General features: G+C 43.2%; 1 protein-coding gene across 1 annotated transcript in view; it reads left to right on the plus strand.

Moving 5' to 3' along the window:
• nlrc3 (NLR family, CARD domain containing 3) overlaps positions 1–9,888 on the plus strand; it is a 36,286-nt gene extending 26,398 nt beyond the window's left edge. The window contains exons 13-19 of the mRNA XM_036132087.1: positions 443–526; positions 2,133–2,216; positions 2,443–2,526; positions 6,992–7,075; positions 8,425–8,508; positions 9,108–9,191; positions 9,270–9,888. Coding sequence (XP_035987980.1) covers positions 443–526; positions 2,133–2,216; positions 2,443–2,526; positions 6,992–7,075; positions 8,425–8,508; positions 9,108–9,191; positions 9,270–9,360 — 595 coding nt within the window. The 3' untranslated portion in view covers positions 9,361–9,888. The remainder of the gene's footprint in view (positions 1–442; positions 527–2,132; positions 2,217–2,442; positions 2,527–6,991; positions 7,076–8,424; positions 8,509–9,107; positions 9,192–9,269) is intronic.
• The last annotated feature ends 9,553 nt before the right edge of the window (positions 9,889–19,441 follow it).

Here is a 19,441-nt window from a genome sequence, read left to right on the forward strand (position 1 = left end):
CATGAAAAGATCAAATCCAGGTCGCATGTAGGCAAAAAAATCAGAATTGGGTCTCTTCAGGCTGCAGTGTGAACACAGCCTAATTCATCCCAAAGTGGTTCTGTTGGGTCGAGGTCAGGACTCTGCAGGCCTGGTGATGATTTTATTCACCTGTGGCCATTAAAGTGACCAGAAAACCTGATTTAAATTATTTGGAAGTTTGCAACAAATTACTGTGACATCTAATGCAACCCTCACATTCATTTACCAGTCAGCCTCTAATAATCAGCACTTTTATCTAATTAAGGTCAACTTCATGCTGCAGAACAACATTACAAAGCATGAAAAAAGAGAATAAAACCGATAAATCTTCTGCTCTCTGTACCATAACGCCTGCAAGACGAGGACGTCTCTGTCTTACTTTGTGCTCGTTGTGTCAATGATGCCTCTCTCTGTTTCTCAGTCTCACAGCAAACCTGCTGCACGACGACGGGGTCCGAGCAATCGCTGGAGCGATCAAGTTTAACCGAGGACTCACGTCTCTGCAGTAAGGCCACTTCGTAAAACGTGCAACATCTATATTTAGTTAAAACAGGCTTGCAATCACTCGTTTAAATTTTATATTAATAGTCACACTTCTCTGAGAAATTAACCTTCAAAGTTACACAATTACAGAAAGCGTCTCTGATACCAGGTGTGATAAAAGTATTCACCCACATTAAAACTGGATTATACTTTAGCGTTATTACAGCCCAACACACACGGCCTCCTGATTTTGAGGTGGAAGGAAAATAAAACATGTTTTTTAACCTCAGATTAAACAAGTTAAAAAGGTGTAGTGTGTATTTGGATCTAGCACCCAGGGTTGAACCTTGCAGCCACCTGCTGCTGCATGTTTTTGGGATAAGTCTCATCTAGAGACTCATTATCTTGACTGTTCTTCTTCAGAAAACCGTTCAAGCTCTGTCAGACTGGATGAAGAGAGTTTCTGAACAGCAGTTTCCATATCTTACCACAGATTCTCAGCTGTACTTAGATCTGGACTTTGACTAGGCCACTGTAACATGTGAATCTGCTCTGATCTAACCCGTAATATCTCAGGCTGGTTCTTCTGCTGGAAGGTGAACCTCCACCCCAGACTCAGGTCTCCTGCAGCCTCTAACAGGTTTTTTTTTACATAACTGTCCTAAATTTAGCTCCATCTACCCGTCAGCTCTGACCAGCTTCCCTGTCCCTGCTGAAGGAAAGCATCTCCACATCATGATGCTGCCACCACCGTGTTTCTCCATTGAGATGCTGTGTTACCCTTCAATTTTGGACTTCTCTAACCAGATCACCTCCTTCTACAAGTTTGCATTGTCCTGTTTGAGGCAAACTGCAAATGCGTCTCCTTATGACTTTGTCTGTCGCTGACGTCTTCTGCATTACTGGTTGAGTGACAGTTTTCCTGTCAACTCTCCCACCCGAGCTGTGGGTCTCTGCAGCTCCTCCAGATGTACATCTCTGATTAAGGCTGTCCTTTCCCACTGGATGCTCATGTCTCGGTGGCTCAGCATATTACAACATTACCCAGCGCCCGTATTCACAAGGATCCTCAAAGAGCTCCTATCAGCCTAAGAATTCATACCTAGGAATTTTAACTTCAGCGTGATTCAGTTAAAAACTAGATTACTTATGAAGGCAGTTCACTTCCTTGGATTTTACTTCAGGGTATCAGAAGGAAAACACATTTTTATGTATCATTTTCCTTCCACTTCACAATTATGTGCTACTTTGTGTTGCTCCATACAATAATTTGATCTTTGTGGCTCTAATGTTGCAAAAAAGACAGAAATGTTCAAAGGGTGTGCAGAGGCACCGTAGGCAGACACACCTGGATTTACCTTTAAACTGTAAGCCAGTCTGGATCTGACAGCCGGACGCCTCAGGTCTCACCGTAGAGCTTCAGCTATATCCATGTCCTCTAAATGACAAATACTATTTTGGGTCAAACGTTTCAAATTGTAGAACGATAAGTTCTGTTCCCTAAAGTTATGTTTTAAATAGAAATTTCCAAAAACGAGCTGAAATACCAAAGTGCTGCAGAATCAAATCCCAACTGTGCAAAAGTCTGTCATTGTTGACCCAAGGTGTCCATTTCTCTCCTTCTTCAGCCTCCAGTGGAACTTCATCAAGTCAACGGCCACTAAAGCTCTGGCCCAGGCCCTCCTCTCCAACACCACCATCCAACTCCTGGAGTAAGACCGCTTTTATAGAAAAATCCCCCGTCAGCGCTCAGCTCTATCCCTCACAGCTCTGTTCTCTGGCTTTACTCTGATTTGCTGTGAACTGCCTGATGTAGCAACAGCGGTGTGAGCAGCAGGCCTTCTGCTGGTCCATCATTGCTTAATGTGAAACGCCGCAGGCGGTGCTGGAAGGTTTCTAACTACAGACCTTCTCTTGTGTCTTCATCTCTTGCTGCAGTCTACAAGAAAACACCATCGGGAACGAAGGTGTGATTTCCCTCGCCGAAGCTCTGAAGGTCAACACGTCTCTGCGCACCTTATGGTCGGTGTAACTTCTAACAGCTCGATCCTTTAGGCCAGAGCTTCTCAAATAATGGGGAGCGCCCCCTAGGGGACGCGTGGAGATATTACATGGGGTGCAAGGACAGCCTTGCCCTTTATTGTCCAGAAAATACAGGTCTTCTAAATCAGTATAAATGTGACAACAGCGCCCCCTGCTGTTTGGTCTGAACCTGCAGTCAGTAGAAAGATGAATACTATTAATAAACTCCTAAAAAAGTGTAAAACTTAAAGGAGCTATAAGGAAGAAATTTACAGCAAAATCTACCCAAATTATTTTACTTTCTCTCCAAGGATGGAAGTAACATTCCCTGTAATCAATCCTCTCCATCAACAGTATCTTAGTCACGTTTTTCTCCTTTTGAACCTAGAGATACGGTGTGGTTCAGAGTGTAGCCCGTGTTTACTTCCTGGTTCCTGAGCCAATCATATGAGAGGTCCCGTAATTCTCAAAACAGAGCGCAGCATTTGGTATTTTATTTTGGCAAAATAGCAGCAGCCTGCAAACATGGAAGCCAGGAAGAAAAGCAGACCAGAACTAGAACAGAATACAACATTATATCCTGTGGAATAAACCCCTCCACCACCTTATCGTGGTGGAGGGGTTTGAGTGTCCCAGTGATCCTAGGAGCTATGCTGTCAGGGGCTTTAAGCCCCTAGCAGGGTCACCCAAGGCAGACAGGTCCTAGGTGAGGGACCAGACAAAGCGCAGCCCAAAATTCCCCTTATGATGAGTACGATTGTTGGACCTCGTGTTCCCTCGCCCGGACGCGGGTCACCGGGGCCCCACTCTGGAGCCAGGCCTGGAGGTGGGGCACGTTGGCGAGCGTCTGGTGGCCGGGCTTTTGCCCATGGAGCCCGGCCGGGCTCAGCCCGAAGAGGCGACATGGGTCCCCCTTCCGATGGGCTCACCACCTGTCGGAGGGGCCAAAGGGGTCGGGTGCAATGTGTAACGGGTAGCAGTGGAGGGCGGGGACCTTGGCGTTCCGATCCTCGGCTGCAGAAGCTGGCTCTTGGGACGTGGAATGTCACCTCTCTGGTGGGGAAGGAGCCTGAGCTTGTGCGCGAGGTTGAGAGGTTCCGACTAGAGATAGTCGGACTCACCTCGACGCACCGCTCTGGCTCCGGAACCAGTCTCCTTGAGAGGGGCTGGACATTCTTCCACTCTGGAGTTGCCCATGGTGAGAGGCGCCGAGCTGGGGTTGGCATACTTGTTGCCCCCCATCTCGGTGCCTGCACGTTGGGGTTTTCCCCGGTGAACGAGAGGGTGGCCTCCCTCCGCATCCGTGTGGGGGGACGGGTTCTGACTGTTGTTTGCGCTTATGCGCCAAACAGCAGTTCAGATTACCCACCCTTTTTGGAGTCCTTGGAAGGGGTACTGGAGAGTGCCCCTCCTGGGGACTCCCTCGTTTTGCTGGGGGACTTCAACGCTCACGTGGGCAATGACAGTGGGACCTGGAGGGGCGTGGTTGGGAGGAATGGCCCACCTGATCTGAACTCGAGTGGTGTTTTGTTGTTGGACTTCTGTGCTCGTCATGGATTGTCCATCACAAACACCATGTTCAAGCATAAGGGTGTCCATATGTGCTCTTGGCACCAGGACACCCTAGGTCGCAGTTCAATGATCGACTTTGTTGTCGTTTCATCTGACCTACGGCCGCATGTCTTGGACACTCGGGTGAAGAGAGGGGCGGAGCTCTCCACCGACCACTACCTGGTGGTGAGTTGGCTCCGATGGCGGGGGAGGAAGCCGGTCCGACCGGGCAGGCCCAAACGTACTGTGAGGGTTTGCTGGGAACGTCTGGCGGAGTCCCCTGTGAGGCGGAGCTTTAACTCCCACCTCCGGGAGAACTTTAAACACGTCCCGAGGGAGGCGGGGGACATTGAGTCTGAATGGACCATGTTCCACGCCTCTATTGCTGAGGCGGCTAGTCGGAGCTGTGGCCGCAAGGTTGTCGGTGCATGTCGTTGCGGCAACCCTCGAACCCGCTGGTGGACACCAGCGGTGAGGGAAGCCGTCAAGCTGAAGAAGGAGTCCTATCGGGCTTTTTTGGCCTGTGGGACTCCGGAAGCAGCTGATGTGTACCGGCAGTCGAAGCGGCAGGCGGCTCGGCTGGTCGCCGAGGCAAAAACTCGGGCGTGGGAAGAGTTCGGAGAGGCCATGGAGAAAGACTTCCGTACGGCTTCGAAGCGATTCTGGTCCACCATCCGGCGTCTCAGGAGGGGGAAGCAGTGCAGTACCAACACTGTTTACAGTGGGGGTGGTGTGCTGCTGACCTCGACTCGGGACGTCGTGCGTCGGTGGGCGGAATACTTCGAAGACCTCCTTAATCCCACCAACACGTCTTCCATTGAGGAAGCAGAGCCTGAGGACTCTGGGTCGGGTTCTCCCATCTCTGGTGCTGAGGTTGCCGAGGTTGTTAAAAAGCTCCTCGGTGGCAAGGCTCCGGGGGTGGATGAGATTCGCCCTGAGTACCTTAAGGCTCTGGATGTTGTGGGGCTGTTTTGGTTAACGCGGCTCTGCAACATTGCGTGGACATCGGGGGCAGTTCCCCTGGATTGGCAGACTGGGGTGGTGGTCCCCCTATTTAAAAAGGGGGACCGGAGGGTGTGTTCCAACTACAGAGGAATCACACTCTTAAGCCTCCCTGGTAAGGTCTATTCAGGGGTTCTGGAAAGGAGGGTCCGTCGGATAGTCGAATCTCGGATTCAGGAAGAGCAGTGTGGTTTTCGTCCTGGCCGTGGAACACTGGACCAGCTCTATACCCTCAGCAGGATTCTTGAGGGGGCATGGGAGTTTGCCCAACCAGTCTACATGTGCTTTGTGGATCTGGAGAAGGCATTCGACCGTGTCCCCCGGGGGATCCTGTGGGGGGTACTCCGGGAGTATGGAGTACCGGACCCTTTAATAAGGGCTGTCAGGTCTCTGTACGACCGGTGTCAGAGTCTGGTCCGCATTGCCGGCAGTAAGTCGGACTCGTTTCCGGTGAGAGTTTGACTCCGCCAAGGCTGCCCTTTGTCACCGATTCTGTTCATAACTTTTATGGACAGAATTTCTAGGCGCAGCCAAGGTGTTGAGGGGATCCGCTTTGGTGGCCTTAGGATTGCGTCTCTGCTATTCGCGGATGACGTGGTCCTATTGGCTTCATCAGGGCGTGATCTACAGCTCTCACTGGAGCAGTTCGCAGCCGAGTGCGAAGCGGCCGGGATGAAAATCAGTGCCTCCAAATCCGAGACCATGGTCTTGAACCGGAAAAGGGTAGAGTGCCTTCTCCGGGTTGGGGAGGATGTCCTGCCCCTAGTGGAGGAGTTCAAGTATCTTGGGGTCTTGTTCACAAATGAGGGGAAGATGGAGCGGGAGATCGACAGGCGGATTGGTGCAGCGTCTGCTGTGAAGCGGGCGCTGTACCGATCCGTTGTGGTGAAGAGAGAGCTGAGCCAAAAGGCGAAGCTCTCGATTTACCGGTCGATCTACGTTCCTACCCTCATCTATGGTCACGAGCTTTGGGTCGTGACCGAAAGAACGAGATCCCGGATACAAGCGGCTGAAATGAGTTTTCTCCGTAGTGTGTCTGGGCTCTCCCTTAGAGATAGGGTGAGGAGCTCAGTCATCCGGGGAGGACTCAGAGTAGAGCCGCTGCTCCTCCACGTCGAGAGGAGCCAGTTGAGGTGGCTCGGGCATCTGGTCAGGATGCCTCCTGGACGCCTCCCTGGAGAGGTGTTCCGGGCACGTCCCACCGGGAGGAGACCCAGAGGAAGACCCAGGACACGCTGGAGGGACTATGTCTCCCGGCTGGCCTGGGAACGCCTTGGGATTCCTCCTGAGGAGCTGGCCCAAGTGGCTGGGGAGAGGGACGTCTGGGCCTCCCTACTGAAGCTGCTACCCCCGCGACCCGACCCCGGATAAGCGGAAGACAACGGACGGACGGACGGACGGAATAAAAATTCAGGGGAGTTTCACAGCAGCAAGGGGCCGTTGAGTAAATGGTTGGTCTCCGCGAACGGCATTTTGTATGTGCTATTCAGATTTTAACCTCTAAGTGTCTTTATTATTAATGGCTTGATATTACTTTTGCCCTATGAGGTTCATAGCTAGTTAAAAATTGACTGCAGGTATGAGTCAGATTACAAACCAAAAAAGTGTGGCCATGTTGAAACATTCTAGTTGTTAGAAACCCTTGTTATGTGTTATAAATGAACCCACATATATTATAAATCGTAAAAAGGCATTCTGGGTAATCTTCAGGACGACAGCTTTATTGCATTAAAACAGTAAAAAAGTTTAATTTTTTATGCATTTCTTTGGGGTGGGTGGACTAAAAAATTTTTCCTTCTTCAAATGGGGAGCAACATTTGAGAACCACTGCTTTAAGCAAACCTAGAAGTGGGCATAATTAGCAATAAAACGTTTCAGCATGTTTGATGCAGACTTGCATGTTTTGCTTCAGCCTCCAGGGCGTCTCGGCAGGGACCAGCGGCGCTGTTGCGATGGCAGAAGCGCTGACCTCCAACCAGACTCTGCAAACGTTAGAGTGAGTCCAAGTTTTTTGTCATTTCATGCCCGTCGCTGCCATTATCAGGTCAATATTTATTTATTATAGTGTGGATAAGCACAACAAACTGTTGTTCATTTGGTTGCAAAAATTAGCTCCCTTGTTCCTAGAACAAATGTCTTTTTTTTATTAGTCTGCAGATTACATTGGTTTTTTTTTATTTGTTGTTCAGCCTTTATGCAGTAAAATTTCTGCGTAAACTGAAACTTTCTGAATTTAATTTGATTTCCATGTGGATGATAGATTATCAACGCTGAATTGTTTCATCACTTATTGCCTTCTTTCACCCAATTTTTTCTTCTCAAGTTTCAGAGTTCGTATTTGACAGATAATTTAAATTACTGTCATTCAGAAATAAATAGAAGGCAGAAAATGAGTCAGTTTTGTGATCTTAGAGCTACATTAACTCACTCTACCTGACTGATGTGAAGTTAATCTATTGCTCTGCATAACAGCCTATCTCACTCCTGGGATTTCCTGTAGAAATGTTGCTCTGCTCAGACTTTTATGGCTGGTCTCTAGTTTTGGCAAGGCTGTGATTTTAGCTGAATCAAATTCTGCTCTATAGGCTATGATACAGGAACATATAGGGAATGCATTTAACATTTTTACCCTTTCTAGAACTGGTTACAGTTTAAAACAAACATTTCTTTCTATGCATCACTAAAACAGAAGTTTCTGTGGAGATGAACCTTAACTTTGAGATTTTCAAAGGTCTGCCAAAATTTCCAGTGTCAAAATCCTGTGAAAGATGGTTGAAAGTTAAAAATTATAAAATGCAGTGTCTTTTTATTCATCCAGCCTTCCTGTTATTAGCCAAAAGTCTTGAGTATAAGCCAAGTAAAGATAACAAACTTTAAGTACATCACTGATGAGTACATTACAAGTAACCCGAGAGTATACACTCTTATGTTTTGTTTAAAATTAATATACATTGAGTACCCTTGAGTTTAGACAGAGCTGCTGCTTGTTAAGATGCGGTTTTAATGTTGGAGAACTCCCGATCAGAGCTTCTGCTCTTTCTGTCTCTCTGCTCTGCCTTCTCAAACCCCCCAGTCAGGCGTAGTGGATCTCACTGAACCTGGTTCTGGTTCTGGTTCTGCTGGAGGTTTCCTCATGTTAAAGGGGAGTTTTCCTCCCCACTGTCACCACATGCATGCTCGGTATGAGGGATTGCTGCAAAGCCAATGACACAATTCCAGCAACTGATTCTCCTTAGAGAGAAAACTTTGTCTTGAGATGGCGTGGTGCTAAGCAAGATAAAGACGTCATGCTGAATCGTTGATATGTTCTGTCCTTTCAGCGAATTTTCTGCTGTTTGTTTTCAGTCTGCGAGGGAATGCGGTGGGAATGGAGGGAGCTAAAGCCTTGGCCAATTCTCTGAAATGCAACAGAAGCCTTAAATCTTTAAAGTAAGTCCAAGCTGTTGTTGTTTATCGTGTTGAAAATGGTCCCAAAACTTGTGACATCTTTTTCTATTTAAAATCAGACGTAACCCACCATTTTATTTCATCCTTTTAACCATTTTAATGGTTTGTAATCAGTTATTTATGTTTTTTAACCCTATAAACGGTTGGTTTCTGAAACTGAAATAAGAAAATACATCCAAAAAAGATTTAAAGATAAGCCTTTAATTTAAAGCAAATGTGTCACATTGACCCTTTTCCAGCAAACTGTCTGCAGAGGGCGACAGTTATCCGTCACTCCTTTTATTCTGGGGCTGAAAAATTGTCATTTGTAGTAAAAAAAAAAAAAAAAAAGGTTCTTTAAAAAAGATTTTTGCTTTTTAGAAACAAAAAAATGGCCCTGATACCCTAATGATACACAAAAGAAAATTCAGCTTCTTTAATGGAAGAAAATTCTCAATATTTTGCATTGTATTTTGCAATGTGTGGAAATCTCACATTCCTGGAAAGCAGCAGGTAGATTGTTATTATTTTCAATTTACCATTCAGGTGTAACAAAGAAACAGTTTGGGCTTGTGATAAAATAAAATAAAACTTCTTCTCAGTCTGCAGGAGAACTCCTTGGGTATGGATGGAGCCATATTTATTGCTACAGCTTTGAAGGGAAACCATCAGCTAGCGTATATCAAGTGAGTTTTCTCTTCTAGGTAATGGCTTATGTGATTGCTCGTTAATCAGAAAACATTTAGCTTTTTTTTCTCCTGTAGCTTGCAGGGAAATGGCATCGGAGAATCAGGAGCAAAAGTAATCTCTGATGCCATAAGAGCCAGCGCTCCCAGCTGCGTGGTGGATATCTAAAGAAGAACAGAAGAGTGAAGACGTTCAATACGACATCTCCTTGTTGGAGATAACTCTTTGGAGATGGTTTTAGATTTGGACAGTCTCCTTCTGATCTCCATATACTCAGATGTCGCCTGGGTTTGTAGAAAATGCAACAGACATAGAGCTCAGCATATAAAACACGTGTTTGCACGAATGGATGTTTTTATAGCACTTTGTAATTGAACATTTGTACAAAGGTTTTTTTATTCAGATTTTTCTATATTCTCCACTTTTTATACATGCTGTATGTTCTGTGTATTGTAGGCACAAACTGCCACATTCAGTAAGCTATTGATTGAAAAGAGGAAACAATGCAAATATATTTATGTTCAGACGATTCAATAATTTGTGCTTCTTCAGGTGTAGAGACATAAAATGTATCAAACAGACAAAACTATCTTTTATTTATATCCGTTTAAGCAAAAGCAATGAATTCATGAAACATGAATCTGTGGTGTTGTTGGATTCAGATTGTAATAAATGCAGAGTTTATGATTTTATAAAGTCTTGTTTTCCAATGTGAGCTTCTTGTTCTACTAACGTGTACGACGAGATGAAATCAGTTGAGTGATCTGCTTTGTAGCAACTTATTCCATCCATATCTGCCAGCATACCAGTCTCCTCAATTATAATTTATAAAGCACTCATGTGGAGATGTGAAAAGAGGTTTTAGGTTGCCCTCACAAGCAAATGCATTTAAAGCAAGAGGGCATGTGTCATTATTATTATATAAATCCCTTTTAACCGTAAAGCAGTATAGAGTGAGTTCCAGGATTTCTGCAGACGTCTGCCCCCTGCAGCATCTGCCAGATGAATGACAGCGCGCAGCACTTCGTACCGACGCCTGGATTATTTGGCCCAAATCATTCTCTCCTGAACTGACTAATCCAGTCTATAGAGTTACAATGTCTTTGGACTATAAGGCGCACTTAAAATCCTTAAATCTTCTCCAAAATTGATGGTGTTCCTTATATATGATTACCGTTGTGATTACTGACAACGGTACAAAAATCTGTTAAAATGTGTAAATATGACTTTGGTTAGCAACAAAGTCGCTCCTCTCAATGGATATTAGGAGCATTACGGTACACTGTGTCACTACCTGAAAAGACCCCTGAGCTGTCTACCAGACTGCCTGACTGTAATGTCTAAAATAGAAGTGCATTCATGTACGTTTATAAACGTTTATTTTGGCCTTATGTTAGAAACAGGGCAGTGTAGTCCAGCTACTCTGTCCTCCCACAGAGACGGATAGAGAGCTGTGGACGTGGAGGAGAGATATTACACACTAGGGAAGAATATTTAATGCACCTTATAATCCGATGCGCCTTATGGTCCGAATATACGGTAACTGTGGTAGATAGAGGAAAACAAATTTTACACATTGGGGAATTGTAAGAGCATGTATGAGAAAGAAAATAAATATTATTCAACTTCAAAACTTGCACTATGCACCATTAAAACTGCAGCTAAATCTAAAAATGTCCTAATGTTATGAATTGGTCAAATTGTTAATCAGAACTCAGGCACCGATCTTATTTAAGGGTCTGATAATGCTAATCAGGATGTTCAAATATGCAAAATTGTTCTTTCAGACTGCCAACAAAAACAGATGTGACCATTTGAATGTTGGCGCTCTACGCAGAGTCTGTAAATGAGTCAAAACGGTCCCGGGCGGGGAGACTTGTTCCTGGTTTTCCTGGAATTCATTACAGCTAAATGTGCAGCCTGGATCGCATCGTTCTCACCTGCAAATAAATATGCAAAGTACCATTATAAATACCCGGAAGGTTCCCACCACGTGTCCAAATAACCAAAGCAACGGTGACGGTCGCTAAAGCAGAGTGTGAAATAGAGGTGGTGTTGACGTAAAACCTTATTTGGCAGTCACTCCTCTGGAATCAGTAATAAAATAAAAATAAAAATGGAGCGGCTGAAGGTGCAAATGCCATAAATGGAGCAGGAGTAGAAGGAAGATCAGTGGCCACCAAAAAAACCAACAAGCAGTGGTCTGGTCCTACATCAAGGTGGATGTCATAAGAGAGTCGCTGACTTGTTAGGACTTAATATGCTCCTCTGCAGCGGTTTTTAGTGAGAACGAAAGGACCAGTAAGACGATTGAGAAGCATTTTATGCTCCTCTGTGCACAGACAGAGGAATGTTTCCATCTACACGACAAACACGGAGGATTATTTAGAGTTTACATCGGATGGAGAGTCTCTTCATCATTTTTGGAGGTGTGTGACGTTAATGAATTGGCATCAAACGGGTTTAAGCCATAAAAGCTCTAACTAAAAAAAATTAATTCAATGAAACTGAACTGAGTTACATTTGTTTATCCGGGTGAGTTTCAGCCCCTTGTGGTTTGTAATTGACGATCGGAAAGGTTTGCGTGGCTGCTGCACACTTTCACGTGACGTTCACTTTTGCACGTCAGCTAACAGGCTTAAATCGGAGGCAACCGGACTTTCTCATTTTTTCAGTCTTTGCCAGTTCTGGCAGCGCCGCACAGTTGAGCAACCTGCAGTTGGAGCGCTGCTGTTTTTAAGCACATGGAGGCCCATCCTCCTAGACAAATGTTTCTACATTTATAGTCTGTACCAAAGTCAGATTCTTTGTTTTTGGCCAATAATTATAATTCAGAGTCAGATAAAAAAAAGAAACAATAACCTAAACAGTGGATGTCCACTTAAACTTTTAGATGCATCCCTGCTTCAAAGTATCAGCTCATAAGCAGAGCTCTGCAGAGCTTCCTGCCACACAGGCAGTTTAGCCGTTTGATTCAGGTCTGTGGACCTAGGCTGATGATTCAGGTGAGCATTATTCAGAGAACCGGCCAAAAGGCCAGTCGTAACTCTGGAGTTGCTGCAGAGACCTCCTGCTCATGTGGGAGCGTCCATCCACAGGACAAGTATCACCTGGGCACGCTACAAATTTGACTTTTATAGAAATGTCACAAGAAGAAAGGCAACAATGAAAGAAAAGAAAAATGAGCGAGACAGTGTTGAGCAGTTTTACCAGTTTAGCAGCATCTTCTGATACGTTTTCTGCAACAAATATTGAACAACACTGAAAAATAAGATGTGGAGACATTGAGCAGTGCTGAAAAGCTCGTGCAGACGGAAGGTCCTAAGTCAAGTAACTGAAGCGTTCAAACAATTCAGTTCAATTAAGTTTTATTTTTATAGCACCAATCCACTGCACATGTCCTCTCCAGGCTCTTTCCAAAGTCAAATTCAATTAGATTATACACTGAAGGGTCAAACATTGCACAAAGATTCAGGTGTTTTTTCTGTTATTTTACCAGAAGTCCAGCCTTTCTAAGGGCAAAAACACTGGGCTCGAACCATTAACAGCTGCATTCATGATAAGTTTTCAGGATAAGTGTCAGCGCTGGTGAAACCCAGTGCTGTATATGAAGAAACTCTAATGCTGTGGGGATATATTTAATTTTTTTAGCCAGACAGGAAGGCTGGGTAGGAACTAAACCGGTAAATTCTGCAGGTCAACAGATACAGCCAGAGCTACAAGGGAAGGATGCAAGTCAAAGTCTATTCATGTGTTAGGACGGCCTAGTCAAAGTCCAGATGTAAAAATGTCCACAACTGTCTATATATTTTTTTCTTAACTTCACAATTTATCTCTACTTTGTGTTGTTTTATCACATGAAACCCCGTTAAAACGCTCTGAGGGTTGTGTTTCTAACATTTAGGGGGTTTCAATACGCTTCTAAAACACTGTATTCATCATTTCTTCCTGTACCTTCTGCATTTGTGAATTTTCTTTCAGTTGAACTTTAATGGAAGATTTATCCAACAGAGGAAAGGGTTTGTACGTGTCCCACAGACATCCCTGAGGATGAGAAACAATGTGACCTGCTGTGGGAGAAGTTTCCTCCATGGAGATGATTTATTTAGTGATGCAGGAAATATGAAAGTAGAGTGTTTGAAGCAGCTGAGCAGTTTTATGTAAACTTACTATTATTGTGGCTTCTTTTTTTCCTGATTGATCGCTTTAGAAGATCTCAGTCTGTCAGCATCGTTACATTTACTCTTTGCAATCAGGCTCCCAGTAGACCTGATATTAAAACATACAGAAGGAGCAAAGACTGATGGAAAGATTTACTCAGATCTCAGCTCTTCAGCCCGCAGGTCGAAGAATAGAAAAGAAAAGAAAGATGTCTCCACGCCGTGCTTACCGTCACGGTTGCTATAGCAGCTTTACATTTTGAAAATGCTGACTTTGTATGAGCGACGGCGGTGATGAAGATCCGACCCAGTACTTGGATCAGAACCATTGAGCTGCTCTGTCGTCTTCTCTCCCTGATTTTGCGTGACAGTTAATCTTTTATTGTTTATTTTTTACATGTCACAGAGGAGACTTCAGAGCCTGAAGGACAACAAAAAAATCTAGTTTAAATTTCCAACACAGGCTTTTGTCCAGTCCTCAACTTTGTCTTTAAATAACCTCTCTTAAAAAACACTAATTAGCCAAATGGTCTGGTCAGTGCATAACGGCACTGAGCAGAAATATTACTCATATTGCGCCGTTTCTTCACATGTTGAGTCATACTTTATTGTATTATCTGTCACAACGGAACAAAAACGCTTCTTTAAGCTCTCCTTTGTGACGTCGACTTTGTTCCCTTTTTCCTCTTATTTTCATTTCTATTTCTGACATTTATTACTGAACATTTACAAAGAAAAAGCACAAAAAAAAAATAATACATGAAGCTTTCAGGTTTAAAAGGCTCCAGGAGCCACAAAGGCTTCACTCGGACAACATTTTGAAGGATTTGGAGCCGTATTAGTTAAAATATAGTGGTTACTCGTATTCCAGAAGCTCTGGTGATGCCCAAAAAGTCAACACCAGAACATCTGCAGATGAAGGGAGAAGTCTCGCAGGTCCATCCATCCATCCATCCATCCATCCATCCATCCATCCATCCATCCATCTATCTATCCATCTGTCCATCCATTCATCCATCCATCCATCCATCCTGCATGTCCTCAGATTCTTGTCTTAAGATGTCCTAAGACGTCTTGATTCTTCTTATTCAGACATCTTGAGACGTTTTGAGACACTGTAATGGCTGGGTATGCAGTTAAAGGTCATGATTTCTATTTCACCGTTATTATGTTACTATTGTGGTGCCTAAGTATCCAGGCTGGTACCGTCAGTACCACAACAAGTTTGTTATTGTTTAATGACCTGGAGCAGTTCGCCTTATCAGTGAGAGACTTTTGTCTGGCAGACAGAGCAGAGGCGAGTAGTCGTTGTAATTGTTCTGTCCTCTTTTTATTTAATTGATAACTCAGCGATCAGTAATTATTATGTCCGACAATACCGAAAAGATTTAATAACAGGGGTTGCACATGTTTCCAAAGAGCCACTGCGTGATCCAAACCACATGACAGCTTGAACAAATAATATTTTAACCCGAATAACAATGAAAATAATGACAAACAAATCAAATGAATCAGTTCCTTTGATTTCATGTCAGGACCCCTTAGTTCTGACCAACCTATGTCCACATTTATGTTTCATGCACCTTTAAACTGAATATTACCATGTGTGACTCTGCGAGGTTCTTTGTTTTCTGCCCGGTCCTGGTGGGTCTGGACTCAGCCAGAGGGCATTAGAGGAACCGATCAGAACGGTAGCAGAACAAAACCTCTTATGTGCTTCTAGCCGTGGAGGGTGAGTGGGTGCAATAGTTACCTTTTTATGTGCAATAGTTACCTTTTTATGTGCAATAATTACCTTTCTATGTGCAATAATTACCTTTTTATGAACGCTAGAGACCAGCAGCTGTAGCTGCCAGCTGTTAACATGAAGTTCTAAGTGTAAAGTCAGAGTATTGTACATTTATTCAACACCTGCTGACCGAATTATGTTGCATGGACAGAACGCCACGATTACGTCTCCAGACCAGAACATTGTTCTCTCAGATCTCCAGTGTGGAACATTGTTCCCTTGCATGGAAAAGCATTTCCCCTCACACATTTCTTTCTCTCTGATTTTCTATGATTGCACTTAAATGCTTAAATGTTAATATCTTGCAAAGCGAATGTGAGTAAAATATTAAAAAGCAGTTTGCAAATGATAATTTTATTTAATATTGGGTGGAAAGCTTTCTCAGATAATCTGGAAAAAGTAGTTTCCCCTTTAATCAAAGACGAATTACGAGGAAAACCACCAGTGTGACCATGAACAGACTCAGGGAGTTAGGAAATACTTTAAAAGGACCCGAAAGACAACATGAAGTAGGCTAAGAGATCTTAAAAAGCACCAATCTAAAGAAATTAATGAACAAATGAGGAATATAGCGTTGTACATTTATCAGGTATTTTCTTTATTAAAAGAAATCCTCAACTGAAAACTACATGTTGTGTTATTTTTGATTGAATGCCACTTAGATGTTTTAACATTTTCTGATATTAAAACTTATTTTATGATCTGAAACATTTGAAAAAAGAAAGAAACAGTCATGGGAAATATAGTTTCACAGCACACTGCATCTAAAAGCTCAGGAGATTTAATTTCTGCAAAGACAATTTGCTTCCAATGTTAACTTCCAACATGAGCGTAATTATATGACGTGGTTATTTCTCATGGAGCGTATTTAAGCTGATGATCGCAGCAGAAACATAACCTGGTCACCACACGTTTTACCGGATTTGAGCCTCTTATCAGCTCAAATGCATCCCCCGTGGCAAGAACGCATCAGGCAAAATAAAAACAGGATTAATGCCCCCTGCGGGATCGGTGGAAGAGATGTAAGCACAAATGTGGGATTCAACCTTACTTAGGGGAGGTCTCCATGCTTTTGTTCATGCTGACTCTCTGGACAGCTCACCCAGTCTGACCTCAGAGATTAATGACATTTTCCCTGAAACAGGAAACTGGAAAAAGGTCTTAGTACTTACAGATTCACTTCTTTACAGAAAACCTGTTATTATCTTCAGCTGTCACTTTCTACATGTCGTATTAATTCTGTATATTCTTCAGTGATGGTATTAAGGCGTTAGTTATTTGTACCTGTAATACTTTGTCAGCTGGTTCTGCTGTTCTTTTCATATCTCTCTTTGCAGGTGTAGAAGCAGACTCAGAGGATGTTATGTTGCTCTCTCCCTTTCCTCTCTTCTTTCTCTTTCACCTTTTCTCCTTTTTAGCATTTTGTCTGTTTCTCTCCATTTTTCCTCCTCTACCTGTTTCTGTGTCTATTGAACATGAACTAGTCCCAGCATAAAACCTAATAAAGCTTCTTGCATATATAAATCAAACGGAAAGCAGTAAGGCTCCACTGGTGAAAGTAAAATCTGTTGGACTCTTTTTGGCATTAAGACAACAATTATTAATGCTACACTGCCACACAGGACACACAAAAATGGTATTTCTAACTATTTTTCATATACAAACGAATGCTTTAGCGTTATAGTTCCTGCCTAAAGTGTTTCTACCTCTGTTTCTACATTTTATACAACCTCAAACATGCATTTTATAACTGCGCTTTAATGGGATTCCATATAATAAACCAGCTCAAAGTAGTGTTCCAATGTCACATGGAGTATAAAGAATGCAAGACTTTCATATTAATTGTGAGATCAATAAAGTTCAATTTATTTAATGTATTTTTACAGATTATATTGTAACATACATATGTATTCAATCCATTTATCTGATGTCACCAAATAAAATGCCCCTAAACTAAATTAATTAGAAAGTCAAAGAATTTATTAAAAATGTGTGCAACTTAATCTCAGTAATAATCCAGCACGACGGCCTGAAAGGTTCTTCAAAGAAGCTCAACAAGCAGTGGCGTAATTACGAAACCGCTCTAAACTTCCTAAGAACACGACGTCCGCCTGAACTAATGAGCCAGAAAAGGCGAGCAATAACAGAGCAGCAGCCATCAGGGCATTGGTATCTCTGGAGGAGCTGCTGAGATCCACTGCTCAGGTGGGAGCGGTCTGTTGATAGGACAAAAAGCCTTAAAGAAGCTGGTCAGAGCTGATGGGAAGATGGATGGAGTTAAATTAGGACAATCCTGGAAGAAAAGAGACCCGAGACTGGGACTTCTAAAGTAAATCTGTCAAAACTTTAAATTTATGTTGGAAAAAAATATATTTAACACCTAATGTAATCAGATTCATAGCCCTAGATTAGTTGGATCGATGGTGCACCAGAATTATAACATGAAACATTTCCAATAATCAGTGTTTGATGGTTTATTGCTTTTCTTTAATAAATTCAGGGATGTGCCACAGAAACAAAATGCCTCTAACTTATTTTCTGAAGACACGTTAATGCAGCTGAGAATAAATCCATGTCAGCCCCTCTGCTCCCACTTGTCCTTTATTGATCCAGCTTGTTTCCTCCCTGCTGCATCAAAAAACATGGAAGAAATCAGGAAAAAAAAAAAGCTGAGCATTATTGAATGCTGAGAGATGTGTGCACAGACTACGCTCAGGCTTGTTTATCTCCAAAGGTCCAGGCACTGACCATTTAATAAAGACGCAATTGTGGAAAAGAAGCCTCTAACTTATAAACCCATCCCTGGTTTTATTTCATAAATTACATGTAATTGCTTCGTCACATAGCTCCGTACGTGTGAGTGCATGGCTACGGAAACTAGAAAAACCGTTAACACAAAAGGGAAATTAATAATAATGTCATGTTGGTGGTTGTCGAGGAACAACAGTGCAGCGAAGGTGACGTAGAGCTATCACAAAGATAATTAACTTTAATAAACAGAACACGCACGGTAGTAGACCAGATAAACCAACATGTTAACAAAGATTAACTAAGGATGCAGAGAAAACTGAACAGAAACCAGGAACTTAAAGATGCTGGGCAAATAATCATCTGGATAATGTTGAGGAAAATAAATATATAAGTTGGGGGTGCTGAGGAATGCAGAGGTGTTGACTGTCTCTCCCTGTTGCTGGGTAGAATAACACATGAGTTTATGGCAGGGGGAGTAGGTCAGAAAAGAAGAGTTTCTTTGTTCGAACAGATCCCCCCTCCTCCTGAGGAGATGGGAGGGGAGACACTCTTTTTTAAAAATGTGTTCAGCATTGTGAAAAAGCAGACAGAATCTTTGCATCGCCACGAAACAAGATGCCAGCTTGTAATGAATACTACAGAATGGTAATATAAACTCTGTCTCCATTCGGAATTCCTAATGAATTAAATATGCATATTACAATGTTTAACCTCTGATCAATGCTTTTCTCATTTATTGTCAAATCCTAAACTGGGGTAAAAATGGGCCTTCAGAGTGAAGCAGGATTAGGCCAGCACTACTAATTAACAATAAACAACAGGTGTGAGAAAATCAGCAGGAATACACGCAGCGGGGAAGGCAACCAGGGAGGGAAACTAGAGATGCATGAAACACAGGTAACTTAAACACAAACCAAACCTAAATGAAAGATGCACAATCCAAGGAACCTAAAAACTGATTAATAACCAGACACCCTAGGAATGTGACAGATAAAATGTTCTAAAGATAAATCATTGCCTTTTCAACTGTCACAGAGCAGGAGCCTGTGTTGTACCGTACTGAATAAATCCGCTTGGTTGTCCAAAAAGCCTCCGTGTTGCAGGGTGGGAGCTGTATGCTCATCTATAACAATCCCCAATAATAATAAATTAAATATCCTCATGAGGTCCACCCCCGGTTTCTCTGTCTGTGCAGATGTACTCCGCCTCACGCTGAAGCGTCCGACCACAGCAGAGTCAACAGAAGACCTCCAGGCATGGCAGATCTTTATTTGCATCGTTAATCCAGCTGTATGAAGGATTTCAGCACCAAAAGCATGTATATAATTCCTCAGGAAAGCTGTTAGAACGACCAAAAAGCAGACAGAGCGGAGGCACGGGTTATTGAACAGGTAGCATTTACTCTGTTTTATGGTGACCGTTTGAGCCCAGGATGCCACTCTTTGCCACTTTACAGATTTTTTCATCTCCCTCATCCTCTTGTGACAAGACTCCTCACCCTCTGGTTCTAAATCATCATCTTGATTTGATCTTTCCCCGTCCAACTGAT

The sequence above is a fragment of the Fundulus heteroclitus genome, unplaced genomic scaffold (assembly GCF_011125445.2).
Source record: "Fundulus heteroclitus isolate FHET01 unplaced genomic scaffold, MU-UCD_Fhet_4.1 scaffold_47, whole genome shotgun sequence".
In the NCBI taxonomy this organism is placed as follows: Eukaryota; Metazoa; Chordata; class Actinopteri; order Cyprinodontiformes; family Fundulidae; genus Fundulus; species Fundulus heteroclitus.